We start from the raw sequence: 14,304 nt of genomic DNA on the forward strand, positions 1-14,304 counted from the left end.
CTCTCTCTCTCTCTCTCCCTGTCTCTCTCTCTCTCCCTGTCTCTCTCTCTCTCCCTGTCTCTCTCCATCGGTGTAGTCTAGAAGTCAACTTGGAGTATCATTCCTTGTGTATCATCCATCTTGTGCTTTGAGATAGTCTTTTATTGTTCAGGATCGTGCCTGTAACATTGGGCTAGATGACCATAGAGCCCCAGAGAGTCTCCTGTCTCAACCTTCCCATTGCGGGGACTACAAGAGCCCTTTACTGGGCTACTATGATGGGCTACAAGAACACACCCATGTGCTGGATCTTTTCTTTTAATATGGGTTCCGGAGATGGAACTCGGGTTCTCATGCTTGCTTCTTAAGTACTTTCTCATGTGAGCTGTCTCCTTAGCTCTTCATTCTCAGGGAAAGAAAAATTTTCCCCCTCTTCTCTCCAGTAGCTTGAGAAAAAGAAGGAAGTTGTAAACAGAGATTGAACTTTGGTTTTACAACTGCCCGGACCCGAATAATGACATAGAAACTATATTAATTACAGCACTGTTTGACCAATGACCTACTCACTACTTCTACCACCAACATAAAGGTTCCTTGGACAAAATATTAATTTATACATTTTAATATAACACAGAACACATCATACGGCTGTACTTTTTGAACTTGTAAGGGTGTTTCTTCCCCGAACTCCAAGCTCCTTGAGAATAACTGCCATGAACCCTGCACAGTGCTGGTAATACTTCAAGTGGTGAACAGGTGATGGTTGAATTTATCAGCAAATGTTCTCAGGAAATTTGGAGTGGAGTCTTTACTGATTTTCTGGGAGATAAGGGATTTTTTAGCTGTTTCTTTTTGAATTGAAACCTTTTTCTCCCAGACAAAAGTGAGGCTCAGAAGACTCAAAAACTAAATGAAACGTACAAGGCTCAGAAAGCTCCTGAAATTTACAAGATCCATGAGGCCCCTCCCTGTGATTATATAAATAGTAAATAATTACTCGGGGGTGGGGGTGGTGAGAGTCTCTGGCTAAGCTGACTGAAAGCTGTGCAGGGACACAGCTGTTGTGGGTCATTACCCATTCTGGAGTGGGATTTCTAATGATGCAGTTTCCTTTGAGGCATCCATGCACCTCTATACATCTTTTTTTTTACATGTTTATCTTCCCGTGTTTCTGTTTTGTTTTGCATTAATGAGATCTCAAAGACAGTCCACAAACTATCAGACAGCTGAACTCTCATGTCAGTCTCTTCTGTGTCTTTTCAAATTTGTTTGTTCTTTTCTTTTCCATGGTTATTTTGGTTGATAACCATTCCTATAGGTAGACCCCAGCATGTGCGTCTGTAAGTAACTCCAACAAATTCACTGCTTTGGGGCTGGAGAGATGGCTCAGAGGTTAAGAGCATTGCCTGCTCTTCCAAAGGTCCTGAGTTCAATTCCCAGCAACCACATGGTGGCTCACAACCATCTGTGATAAGGTCTGGTGTCCTCTTCTGGTCTTCAGGCATACACACAGAATATTGTATACAAATTCACTGCTTTGCTAAGTTCGGCTTAGGTGAAATAATTCCTTTGGTCTGTCAAGGCTCTATCTGAAGAGTGCTGATTCGAGTGACGTTCTCCCCATAGGCTCATATATTTGAATAATTGGTCCCTCGTTGGTAGAACTGTTTGGGAAAGATTGGGAGATTTGGCCTTGTTGGAGGAGGTCCATCACTAGGGGTGGGTTTGAAGTTTTGAGGTTTCAAAAGACTCATGCAATTTCAGGTGTGTTGTCTACTCCAACTGTGGATTAAGATGTGAGCTCTGAGCTATTCCTGTCGGCCAAGTCTTTGTTCTACCATCATGGACTCTAACGCTCTGGAACCATAAGCCCAGGCAAACACTTTCTTTTGTAAGTTGCCTTGGCTATGGTGTTTTATCACAGCAATTGAAAAGTGGCTAAGACACTGGAAGGACTGGATTGTCTTTCCCTTGTGACCAGAAAACTCACACAAAGGGGCAGCTCCGTCTTCTGGGTCCTAATGTCTTCCCCTAGGAAGCAAGGATATTGCACCTTACTCAGAGGCACTTCTGTAGGAATCAGATGAAATGACCAGTCAGGAATCCCTTCATGAGCTCTAAGCCGGGATAAAACACAAATGTGCTATTTCCTTATTAGTATGGGCTATGTATGTTGGTGAAGGAAAGGGAGCGACTGCAATAAATTAGTAGGCGGTTGGGCCTAGAAGAAGGAAGTCAATGGACGTATGACTTTGAAGGCTGTTTCTTATCCTTAGACACACACACACACACACACACACACACACTTTATTTCTCTCTCTCTCTCTCTCTCTCTCTCTCTCTCTATATATATATATATATATATATATATATATATATATATTTCTCTCTCTTATTTACTTTGCTTTTTATTTGTGTGTGTGTGTGCACATGTCCACATGCACATATGTCCCATGGCACACATATAGTGATCAAAAGGCAGCTTGAGGCAGTCAGTTCTCTCCTTCCACCTTGAGCATGTCTGTTGGACTTTCCCCTTTCCCCACAGGCCTTAGGCAGTGTCTGTGGTGCCAGAGACATGCAAGGAGAAGCTGCTTCCCACTCCTGTGAGAGCAGGGGTGATATGGGATTCCACTCTGTATGCTATGAATATGTTTTATTACCATTGGTTAATAAAGAAGTTGCTTTGGCCTGTGACAGGGCAGAATATAGCTTGGTGGGGAAACTAAACTGAATGCAGGGAGAAAGAAGGCAGAGGCAGGAAGACGTCATGTGGCTGCCCAAGAGGCAAGATGGGAGGTAACAAACCACGAGTCTTGTGGTAAAATATAAAATAATAGAAATGGATTAACTTAAGATGTAAGAGCTAACTAGGAATACCTCTGAGCAGCTGTTCAAACCGTGTTATAGTTAATAAAATGTTTGTGTGATTATTCGGGTCTGTGTGGCCGGGAAACTAAAGAGCAGTCTCCTTTTACACTGTGGATGACTTAACTCTGATGAGTGGTTTTCAAAGCCTGTTTCTAAAAATGGCTGTTAATGGGTTTTTCTCAACACCAACCCTGCTTCCTCCTATTTCACCAAGCAGCAGCTGTGTTGCTATTTGCTGTCCCTGTGACCTCAAATGGTTTTACCAGTCAAAACAAATAGCTTTGGGCGAGAAGAGATCAAAAATAAAACGAAAGAGATAAGAAAGGAGCGTCTGACAGGAGGGCTCAGCTTTCGGCCAGTCGTTTGTGCTCTGTCTCTTAGGTCATGTTAGTGCAGAGAAAAATAGAAATACGGAAAGAGTTACATTTGGGAGCAGGCTCATTCATCAAGGCGAACTCTGAGGACTGGCAGCAAGAGCCACGCCAGCAGGTGCTTCAGTTTGAAGTGCATGGCGATGATTAATATTCATGTATTTCCTTGGAAATGAAGACTATAACGTACTTCTGTGTCTGTCAGCAAAGACTTGGTCCAAGGTGGTATTTTAGGATGGCAGGCAAAATGCCCCCCCCCTTTTTTTTTTGTTAAGGAGAGGGAATGGGTTTGATCCCTAGAAGTCATATAAAAATTTTAAGCACATGGACGCACTCCTGTAATTCCAGTGCTAGTGAGGGAGAGACAGGAGCATCCCTGGCTTTCCTCTCTAGTTGGTTTGCCTGAACTAAGGAGCTCAAGGAGGGACCCTGCCTCAAAAAATCAGGGGTAGAGTAACTGAGGAGGACACCAAGTGTCAACTTTGGCCTTCATGTGTTCATATACCTCCCTTACACATACACATATATACAAGCACAGGCACACACACACACACACACACACACACACACAGAGAGAGAGAGAGAGAGAGAGAGAGAGAGAGAGAGAGAGAGAGAGAGAGAGATTAAAGAAAAGAAAGAGACAGCTGTAGCTTGTGGCCCTGTCCACCGCTGACACCCTAGGCAGGATGAATGTGGACTCCTCTCCTCTAGAACGTCATCTGGAAAATGATCAACAAGGCTAGAACAGTGTCTTCCAAAACACAAAGTTCTGAATACAATGGCCACTCAGTATTTTTAAAAAATTCTCATCCTGAATCCTAACAGAGGGAAATGCCCACTTAAACACACATGCACACACGCACGCGCACACACATTTTATCACTCACAGCATAGCCTATGTAGACTCTCCTAGGATGGAACAATCCCCAAACTCTCTGTGTTAGCAATGTAAGTTGGGCCAGCTGGGCCCAATTTATCTGAGTTTGAGGCAATCTTTCGACTTTTATGTCTCTGAACTGACATCACAAACATTCTCTTATCTGTTGTCTTACTGTTATTATCTCCTGAGACTGGGAATGTTATGGCAACGAGGAAATAGAGATCCACCCAAATTTGAACTTTGAAAATTTGATTTTGTTTATAAAATGTTGCTTATCAGGTGCCCAAACATTGTGATCAAAGTTCTAAGATTGCTGGAGGCAGCATCATCTTCAACACCAGACTCAATTACCAGAACATCTTCCTGAATGTCACTCGAATTTCTACTTCTAGAGACATTTTTACCCAAGTTTCTTTCAGACAAATGCCTAGCTTATGGGTACATAGGCTTCACAAAGTACAAAGAAATTATCAGTGAATGATCTTGCCTAGCCTGCCCCTTCCCTGACCCACTCCTCTTCCAGGAAGTCTGCTACGCCTCTGAGAACAGGTTTGCTGCTTTAGCCTTCCCCCCTTCTTCCGGGCTGAATTCTCTACACAGGCAGGGGCCAGGTCTTGACTCTTTCGGTATCTGTGGTGCACAGAGAGCTTGCATTGTGTTAGACATGCTAAGGTGAGGGCTACCTGAGAATTAACTGAAGGCTTAGAACACACTTTAGATATGGTGTTTCCTTTAATCATTAGAACAACCTATCAAGAGGGTACATTTTATTGGCATTCCCATCATAGATGAGGAAACGGTCTCAAATAAAAGATTTCCAAAGCCCCTGAATCTAGTAAACAGCAGTACTGGATTGGAATTGTATTCATCCATTTTTAACTGCTATACCTAAACACCTGAGGCTAGGCACATAGAACCTTATGGAGTTTTATTTGGGATCCAACATATGGGGGTCATATATGGCGGATTTCTTATTAAACTGGTCCTCAGGTAGTACAAGGCATCATGTGTCAAGAGACATGTGTGTGCTTGCGTACACATGCAAGTATTTGTATCCTTAGGTATCTGTCCATCTTCTTATGAAGACATCAGTTTTCAGTTCTGCGGGCTCCACTGTGACGGTCTTATCTAATTCTAGGCACTCCCCAATGTCCCTAACTCTTGATATCACACGGAGTATGCTAAGTATACCGTGTGGTTTTGTGTGTTAACTTGACCCAAGTTAGAGTTATAGGAGGAAGGAGCCTCAGTTGAGAAAAGGCTTTGATGAGATCCAGCTGTAAGGCATTTTCTCTATTAGTGATCATGGAAGAGGGCCCAGCACATGGTGGGTGGTGCCATCCTTGGGCTGCTGGTCCTGGGTTCTATAAGAAGGGAGCCTGAGCAAGCCAGAAGAGGCAAGCCATTAAGTGGTTCCCCTCCATGACCTCTGCATCAGCTCCTGCCTCTGGGCTCCTGCCCTGTCTTGACTTCCTTCAGTGATGAACAGAAATGCTGAAGTGTAAGCCTTTCCTCCTCAATTTGCCTTTTTGTCATGGTGTTTTGTCGCAGTGATAGAGACCCTAACTACGACACTTCTTTCATTAATCTGTTTCTGGTCAGGTGTTTTGTTATAGCAGGGAGGAAAACAGCTGATACAATAATGTCTCACAGTTCTCTTGAAATATGGCCCATTACAGACTACTCAGTGTGTCCATCCCATCCCGACAGTAATGCGTTGCCAGCCTCTTAGGATCTCATTTAACTGGCTTGCCTTCCATCACCTTTGCCGGCCAACTCTGAGGCGTCCTTTCACACCAGCCCCCAAAACGCTGCCACAAGAGCATTGCTGCACCCCCTTTCACACTCTGTATAGATGTCCCCCTCATCACACTTACCCAGCTGAATGAAACTGTCTACGAGTCCTCCCTGCTCCTCACCTGCCCCTCTTTTATCCTGTAGACTCTACAAAGGCAGAAGAAGAAGGGCTGTGTTTACCATGACTTCCTCACTGTTTAAAGTGGAAAATAGGACTCATAAAAGGGCTAATGATGAATCTAATACGGAAAAAGTAAGTTTGAGTAGAAAGACAGTTATCACATGTACTAACTCATAAGTGGTTTTTAAACATAAAGAAACCAGCCCACACATTACAACCCCAGAAAACCCTAGACAACAATGAGGACCCTAAGAGAGACAAACATGGATCTAATCTACATGGGAAGTATAAAAAGACAAGATCTCCTGAGTAAACTGGGAGCATGGGGACCTTGGGGGAGGGTTGAAGGGGAGGGGAGAGGCAGAGAGGGGAGCAGAGAAAAATGTAGCGCTCAATAAAAATAAAAAAAAAAAGTAAGTTTGAGTAGAATTACACATCCTTGAGAGTAGAAGTCACTTAGTGATATTCAAGGTCCCCTCCAACTTCAGGATTCCCTCTTTCAAACCAAACAAACAGAAGTAATAACAACGTAGTGGCCACACAAGGGAACAGGCACTACATTCGTTATTACCATGGGATGGCCGCAGCTCATCAGGCTGCATACAGTAAGTCCCAAGTAAGACTGGTGCACACACTGGGTGCAGGTGACATTAGTGCACACACTGGGTGCAGGTGTCGGCCCTAAACTAGATAGCCTGGATTTAAGCACCATTGTGCCACACTGAGCAGAGAGGGTGGAGCAATTCGTTATCTGCCATTTTGTGCTTTTTCCCTCTTCTCTGTAACGTAAGAATAATAACAATGTATACCTCAAAAGGTTGTGATAATGCAGTAAATGAGTTAATACCTATGAACACTGCTTGGAAGAATCCTGGGTACCATATGTCCTCTGAAACTGTTAGCTGTTGTCATTGTTGTCTGGATCCTCTCTCTCCACGACAGTACCAAGAGAAAACTGGCATAATTGACGTCTAAGCTGGAATCCACAGGGAGAAGGGACAGGGACAATGAACCAAGTTGGAGTTGCCCTACAATGTCTGCCAGGTGGTTTCAGCCTCAAAGTCACTCAACAGATAGCTCTGAAGAGATGCTAATTTGGGTGGGTGAGAAGGGCATCTTTTTATTTTGCAAAAGGATTCAATTGAGCCCATTTTTGCCAGACTTCTATCCTGTAGAGAATGCGGTTAAGACAATTCTTTTGGATGCTCCGTAGTTCAGAAGAAAACAAAACCACCAAATGAGACAAAAAAAAAAAAAAAAAATCTCGAGTTGCCAGCCATTCAGGTGTTTACTGAATTGTGCCTCCAGTTCCCACTCCTAGGAAAAGCAAACAGAGCTTTGATTTTCTTTTATTCAAGCACTTCAAAAGCTGATGATCTTTCTATCAAAAACCCCTCTCCTCAAATGACTGGGTATATTTTCCTCTTTTCTCTGTTTTTGCGGGAAGAACCGTGTCTTACCCAGGCTGCCTGGCAACCCTCTGCGCACGGAATGAATGCGAGCTTTTAACCACTGACCCCAGCACCTCCACTTGTAGGATTTTCATCACGCAGTCATAGAGTGTCCTTTGTGCTCTGCTCAGAAAGGCAGTCGAACACCACCCCAAAGGACTGCCCGATGTACTTTCTCCACATCAAAGGGAAGGGATTGTAAGTAGGCCCTGTCTGCAAACACAAGTGCTCACATTGGTGCCCTGAAATGGCCGACAAATCAGAAGGCCACTTTCCCACCCTCGCGGCGTGACTGGCATTTAGAACTCGGAGGGCGGATAATAAAAGAAATCTTGGGTGGAAGTGGCAAAAACGTCGTCAAATAAAACCAATCAGATCATAAACCTCAGAGGGTGCCAAGGCCAAGGGCAACCAAGAGAAACTGATGTAGGGAAACTAGAGATGATCTTGAAAACATGACCGAAGAAACTTTATATCCAGCCAAGACTTAGAACCTTTGAAGACGCCAGCTGGCCCAGGTCGGAGGCAGACAGCACATATTTCTGTAAAGGGTGTGCCAGCCATGCGGCTCTTTACGTAATCTAGATATTGCCGTTGATAACTACTTTTAATGCTGGCAGCAGAAGATAGCTAATTATAAAAGACTGGGATGAGACGACCACTGAGAGAGATTTCCACTCATAAATTCCAGATGCATCGACTTCTAAAAGTTAAGCTGAACATCGTCTATTCAGTTCTAGAAACTTTGCCTCAATAGAAACCATTGAAACGATAATGGAACATTAAGGAATTAACACAGAGAAAAAATAAGATTCTTAATATACCTCTATTACAAAACAGGCATTTTCAGGCGATTACCTCCCAACCATTTTCCCGACTTGCATGTTTCTCATAGCAACAGCCATGGCTATAGAGTCTACTTAGCATTGTGCATTGCTGGCAATGGGTTCTGAAGTCTTCCGGATGACTATACAGATGCCCATTTAGCGTGTGTTCTATGTTCTCTAGAGAATCAGTCACCTATTTATAGCCACGTGCTTATGAGAAAACAATTTACAAATGAGCTTCAGGTTCCTGGAACGGTCAAGCTCCTTCCAGAGCCTCTGGCACCTGCCCCATACTTTTTCCATTTTCAGGTATTCAGAACCGAGGCTCTGCCTGCTATGGTGTCCTTGAGCCCCCATCCTCCAGTCTTGAGGCCTTAGACCAGTGGTCCTTATTAATGCTGTGACCCTTTAATACAGTTCCCCATGTTGTGGCGACCCCCCACCATAAGATGATTTCATTGCTACTTCATAACTGTATTTTGTAACTCCTATGAACTGTAATGCAAATATGTGATAGGCAGGCTATCTGAGATGCAGCCCCCAAAGCGGTCATGACCCACATGTTGAGAACCAGTGCCTCAGAGCTTTCCTTCCTGCGTGAATACCTCTACCTCCCCTGCCTGTCTCGGCAGCAATGGAACCTCTAAGGCATCAGAAGAGGAGGATGAGGATTCAAGGACACTGGAGGTACTGGGAGGATGAGGATTCAAGGACACTGGAGGTACTGGCTGAACCTGGATCTCCTTTCTCTGATCCATGGATCTGGGTGGGGGGCATGCATTGAAGAAGGGCCCTTTGGTAGAAAGAGAGATGAAGGAAAAGGAGGAATTTAGGGAACCCGGCCGAAGTCGCTCTGAATGATTCATCTAGTTTGTAGCCATCTTGGCAGAAACAATATAACCAGACCTTCTAAAGTGAGATATGCTATGTCTCTTCCTTGGGGTGTTAAGATTATGGAGACAAGGGATTCCTAGGAATTAGAACTTTCTAAGAGGTCTCATTCTGAGAAAGGAAAAATTTGAGGTCCTGGAGCCAGCCAGACGGGTGCTCATCTCCCGGCAAGAAATTTTACCCAGTGTTGACCATTCGCAGGGCAGATTAAGGACCAGGGGACAGTGATGTGTCTGTGATGGGCCAAGGATAGACAGGACCACACCTCACCCAGGGCTGCTGAGTCACACTTTTGCTCTCTTTGTAAACGCCAGTATGGGGAGCATGGATCAGAGAGTCCCACTGTATCTATTCATTTGCTCCTCCTCCCCGTGTAGCCACACTGGATAAACACCTCTTCTCTGATGTTCACCATTACTTGCATCTTTTATTGGCCTTCTGGTAGGTAGGCTATCTTGTCAGGCTGGCAGCGATCAAGTTTGATGCTAACAACTGTGGTAACAATTTGACTCCTTCCTTCATTCTATTTAACTGTGGGTTAAATACCTGAGCTATATCAGCCCCAAATCCTTGAAGCAAAGGAGGGCTAAATCTAAGCTGATTAGTAGAATGGTTGTCTAGCTTACAGCAGCTAACCATGATGAGATATGTAGGAACAAAGTTGGCATTAGTGGGGATGTAGAGAAACAGACGTTAGAAGGTGAGGAAAAATTGACAGACTAAAAGAGTAGTAGTTTCAGATCAATATTTTCTGACAGGCTCCCAAAATATCCTCTCTTTCATAGTGGAGAATTTTTAACTGAAGCACTGGTGCTCAGCCAGATAATTCCCCAGCCCTGTTCTGTTAGAGCTAAGTGTGCATATTACCAAGTTCCAGCCAAGTGGGTTTGACTAAAAATGATAATTAAGTCTTCTGAACAGTGCCCTTAAAAGCAGTGTTTCCTCTTACCCTTGGAGTCTGTGGAGTTAAAGATATGGCCGGAGTCACCATTTTGGACCATCAAACATAAAAAGCCCGGCGAAGACTACTGAGCAAGAAGATCAAGCTTCCTGCCAACTGGCAAACTCCCTCCCAGACTCGTTTATCTGATTTGTAATTCTATCTGGTTTAAGTCCCCGCATTTGCAGCTCATTTTGTCATACTGGCCTGACCTAGTCTACCTAGTACAAATTCTTTTTGCTGTTCTAAGCACATAGGCCTAAAATTTTCAGCTGTTTCAGCATTTAACCACAGCAGGCCCATGAAGACAGGGCAGTCAGTATTCGATAGGGAAAGACTGGCTTTCAAACTGTTTTTTTCTCATTTCGCCTTGAAATATTCAAACAGTATTTTTGAGTTTCTATTCCCTGGACCAGGAAGCCAGAGACTTAGGTCTAGGGCAAACTGCACATGAACTCATGTCTAGTTAGTGATCCACTGTTTCTCTTTCAATCCCGAAGCCTGATTCTCTCTTATATTTGACACTGAGGTCTCAGGAAAACATATTATTCACGTCACCAATAAGCCTCTGCTTCTACATCGACCCAGTCAGCATCTCCTGGATGTGGATGAAGCAAGTCTGTGAGGAGATACTTCCCTCATTCAAGGAGACAGAAATGGAACACACAGAACGATGGATGCAGAGCAAGAGCTGGATTGTGAGATCCCCAAGAAGCTTCTCTAGAGTAGTGCATTCTAGACACAGGTGCACAAAACACTATCAGTCTTGGCTCTCAAAGAGTTTGCATGCTAGAAAAACAGTCCACCCACAGACCTGCCCACAACCACAGCACGAAGGACCTTTCAAAGATTCCTATTTCATTGTTTTGTTTTGCTGATTTTTTTCCACTCTGGGAACCTTGTTGCTTTGTCTAACCTCATCACAATCGTCCCATCTGGCGGAGAGAAATCCTGAAGCCTTCCCTGGAGACACCAAATGCTGGGGTCACCAGAGGGAACAGAAGGGCTTATGAGCAGCTCCCCTGAAGTCTGCTTCTTCACTGCAGAAGAGGGATACACCTGGGCCTGAGCAACATTCCGGATATCCTCCACATCTCTAACCAGTGTCAAGCATCTTCAAGTATGCGTGTGACTTTATGAAAATGGCAGGCCGGTGCATTTATGAATAACATTCGATCTTTGGTACTTGGGAAGACAAGTCACTCGGACAACTTACATAGGGGACTCGAATGTTTTTAGGGGTCCAAAACCCAGGACTAAAAACATTATTTTCTTAACTACTTATGAAGCAATAACTTCTTGTTGGTAATATACACATACATCTAAGGCGATTGTTATAATAACTGAAGCCTATGGTAGTAATATATTACTTTGCGCACCAGAATTCTGTCTCTTATATCTTATGACATATACAAGTTTATGGTGGGGGAAATGTATTTCTTCTATTCTAAGGTAATTGGTGTATTATGGTGTAGAAATGAGCCTTATGCTCCAACTGGCTTAAGTTACTGGTGGTACCTTCTGTGCTTAGGAAAGGAGCCGTGTTCAGAGAAACCAAGGTCTCTTTGGAGAGCAGGGGGTCAGTAGGACAGGCAAAGACTGGGCAAAAAGTTTTTTTCCCCCTTAGTTTCTACTAACGCTGCAGGAAAAACCCATAGCATGGCATGATTGGCCCCACCCCTTAAAAGCACATTTTCCATACAGGTTGCCTCATTTGAATTTCACCATCCTGGATCACAGAAACTTAATTTTTTTTTGAGCACTTCATACATAAGGATCATTACATTTTTATTTGCGGTAATTGTTTAGCCAGTACTCCGGAGTTATAGTTTAAAATAGTACTTCAAATCCTGTGGTTTTCAGAATTTTCACACTAAGCCAGTGGGGCTGGAATGCCGATCTAGCATCCATTTTAGGCTGAAGAAAGTTGAGCCTCCTAGTTAAAAGTGAAGAGGTGGGGGTGGGGGACTGGCGCTAATCTTGGTTTCTGGGCTGCTGTCCATCACAATCCTCTGAACCAGAGATACGAACTCCTTCCCAGAGGAAGAGCGTGTGCGTATTTCTAGGTTAATACTCAAGTGTTTGCAGTGGGCTGAACATGCCAAAGCGTTAGAGATCTGAATATGGTCGCCTTAGGCAAGCCCCTTTGGTTGTATATCCTGCTCTAGGACCGGTTTGAACGCAGTTCTCGGATGTTCCTTCCAGTCCTAAAATGTTCTATAATTCTAGACCTTTCTTCCAGATTTGCATTCCCAAATAATCATCATAATAACCGTGACTGATACTTCTTATCTCACTGATGCCGGAGTGTGTGCTAAGAACTCTGCCTCTATTTTCCTTGTAAACCGTGCAGTCCTCCCAAGAAATCTTTCTCTAATAGATACAGGAACTTTAATTCCCGGGGTCAAAGGAACTGTCCTCAAGATCTGCTGGCAATCTGACTCTAGGTCAGAGAGACCTTCGTGGACCTTCACTGGGTCTGTATTGGTTTCGCTGAAGATATTAATGTCCGCATAACCTATCACCTCTCTCCGTGTCAAAAGGGAGAGAGGAAGGGGACGGAAAAAGCCAAAACAAACAAAGCAATCTCTGCTAGGCAAAACCAGAAGGGCCATGGATGGACGCCAGAGGCTTCTTCCCAGGCCCAGGGGGGCGGGGCGTCCTTCTCTCCAGTCACAGGATCCGATGTCCTACCCTTCCAGACCCGGACCATTACCTTGTTGAGATGAGGGTTCCTGGTGACATCGTATCCGCGCTTCTTCAGGGGCACGGGGCGAGGTGGGCCGGACTTGGAGTGGCAGCCCTGGGCGGGCGCGGAGGGTGCCTGGCGCCGGAGGGTGCCGAAGGCCATGCGTGGCAGGGAGGTCAGCCGCGGGCCAGTGACTAGCGCGGCGCCCATGGTCCTGGCGCAGATCTGGAACCAGGGAGAGACCAAGGTCAGGGGTGCCCTCTAGCCAAGCCAGGTCCTGCGCGCCAGCGGAGCGCGGGGGCCTGAGTCAGGACTCCTATTCTTGAAGAGGTAGGGGGCTCCCGAAGGGTTCAAAGGGCCAGCCTCCGCCCCTCCTCCGAGGCCACCTGCTCCAGGTTCGGTTGCGATGCTCCAAGCCTCACCGGGCACCCAGCGAAGCGAAAGCAAGCTCAGAAAGCAGATCCTGTGCGGATGACAGCGGGTGCCATCCCCGCCCCCATGCAGAAGAATGGTCGACTGCGCGCTCCGAGGGGTCCCCGCATTCTCCTTGGTTCCTCCTTCCTCGGCTCACCTGTCTAATTAAAACTTATGTAGTCCCACTGCGGGCAGGTGGGGCAAGGTGCTTTTGTTCCCTGTCACTCTCCCGTCAAAGGCTGCACCGCACAGGCAGCGTGAGCTGGCGGTACTGGTGCGTTCAGGAAAGGCAGTCCCCAAACCTTCCCTGGTGGCACCAGACTTCCCTTAACGATGCGCGTGCGGCTCTTCCTAACAAGACAAGATGAAAATGGCTTTCTTCCCACCTTAGAGCGTTTGCACATTTTCTCCCTGGTATTTTCCATCCAGAGAGGACTGAATAGCAATGTTGGGTGAGCGCATAAGGATCAGTATTCCCTCTTCTGCTTCCACCTTTTGAGCAAGATCCTGAACAAGGATGCTGTCCAATCTAATAACCATAAGCTTCATGTGGCTGTAAGTTTTCAATACATTCCTCTAAATAAAATACAGTTTACAACCCATTCCTCAGTCATGGTCAGCACCTTGTTGGCAGTTGAGAGCCCGGATGTTTGTGCACATATGCAAAACGCTTTGAGGAAAGTCCCTAAGTGGGCTCCTAGGAAGCTCTTGCTGCCCCGCAGCCACAGATGTTAAAGTCACACCTGCACCTTGATGTCCCCCTGTCCCTGAGTTTAAATGTGTACTTCCTCCACACAGTAGTCAAGAGAGTCTTTCCACGGGCAGTGTTTCACTGCGTGTGAGCTGACATCCACGTCTTCAGGAGGTCTTTTGATCAACCACAGGTTGGCTCCTGCCAACTTCTCACGTTCATTCTGCTCCCCTCTGCGTTGCCCTTTAGATCCCCTGTCCCTTGCTTTGTTTCTCTGTTTTCCTCAGATCCCAGCCTCCACCTGAGGACCTTTGGATCTGCTATTGCTTTATGGGGAATGACATCCTCCGGCCTTCCAAAGAGCTTGCAATCTCATCTCTCA

At 45.3% G+C, this 14,304-nt stretch overlaps 1 protein-coding gene across 2 annotated transcripts in view; it reads right to left on the reverse strand.

Annotated features, from left to right (window-relative positions):
• The window catches only part of Me3 (malic enzyme 3), a 140,682-nt gene extending 127,083 nt beyond the window's left edge, over positions 1-13,599 (reverse strand). The window contains exons 1-2 of one of the 2 annotated variants that reach the window (XM_050154473.1): positions 13,389-13,599; positions 12,845-13,042 (exon numbers count right to left, since the gene is read on the reverse strand). In XM_050154473.1, the coding sequence (XP_050010430.1) occupies positions 12,845-13,027 (183 nt within the window). In that variant the 5' untranslated portion in view covers positions 13,028-13,042; positions 13,389-13,599. Of the gene's footprint in view, positions 1-12,844; positions 13,043-13,203; positions 13,314-13,388 lie in introns of those variants that run through there. The other variant, XM_050154474.1, reaches the window with a different exon arrangement.
• Between the last annotated feature and the right edge of the window lie 705 nt (positions 13,600-14,304).

This window comes from Alexandromys fortis, unplaced genomic scaffold (genome assembly GCF_014885135.2).
Source record: "Alexandromys fortis isolate MF-2015 unplaced genomic scaffold, M_Fortis_MF-2015_v1.1 scaffold_77, whole genome shotgun sequence".
Lineage (NCBI taxonomy): Eukaryota > Metazoa > Chordata > Mammalia > Rodentia > Cricetidae > Alexandromys > Alexandromys fortis.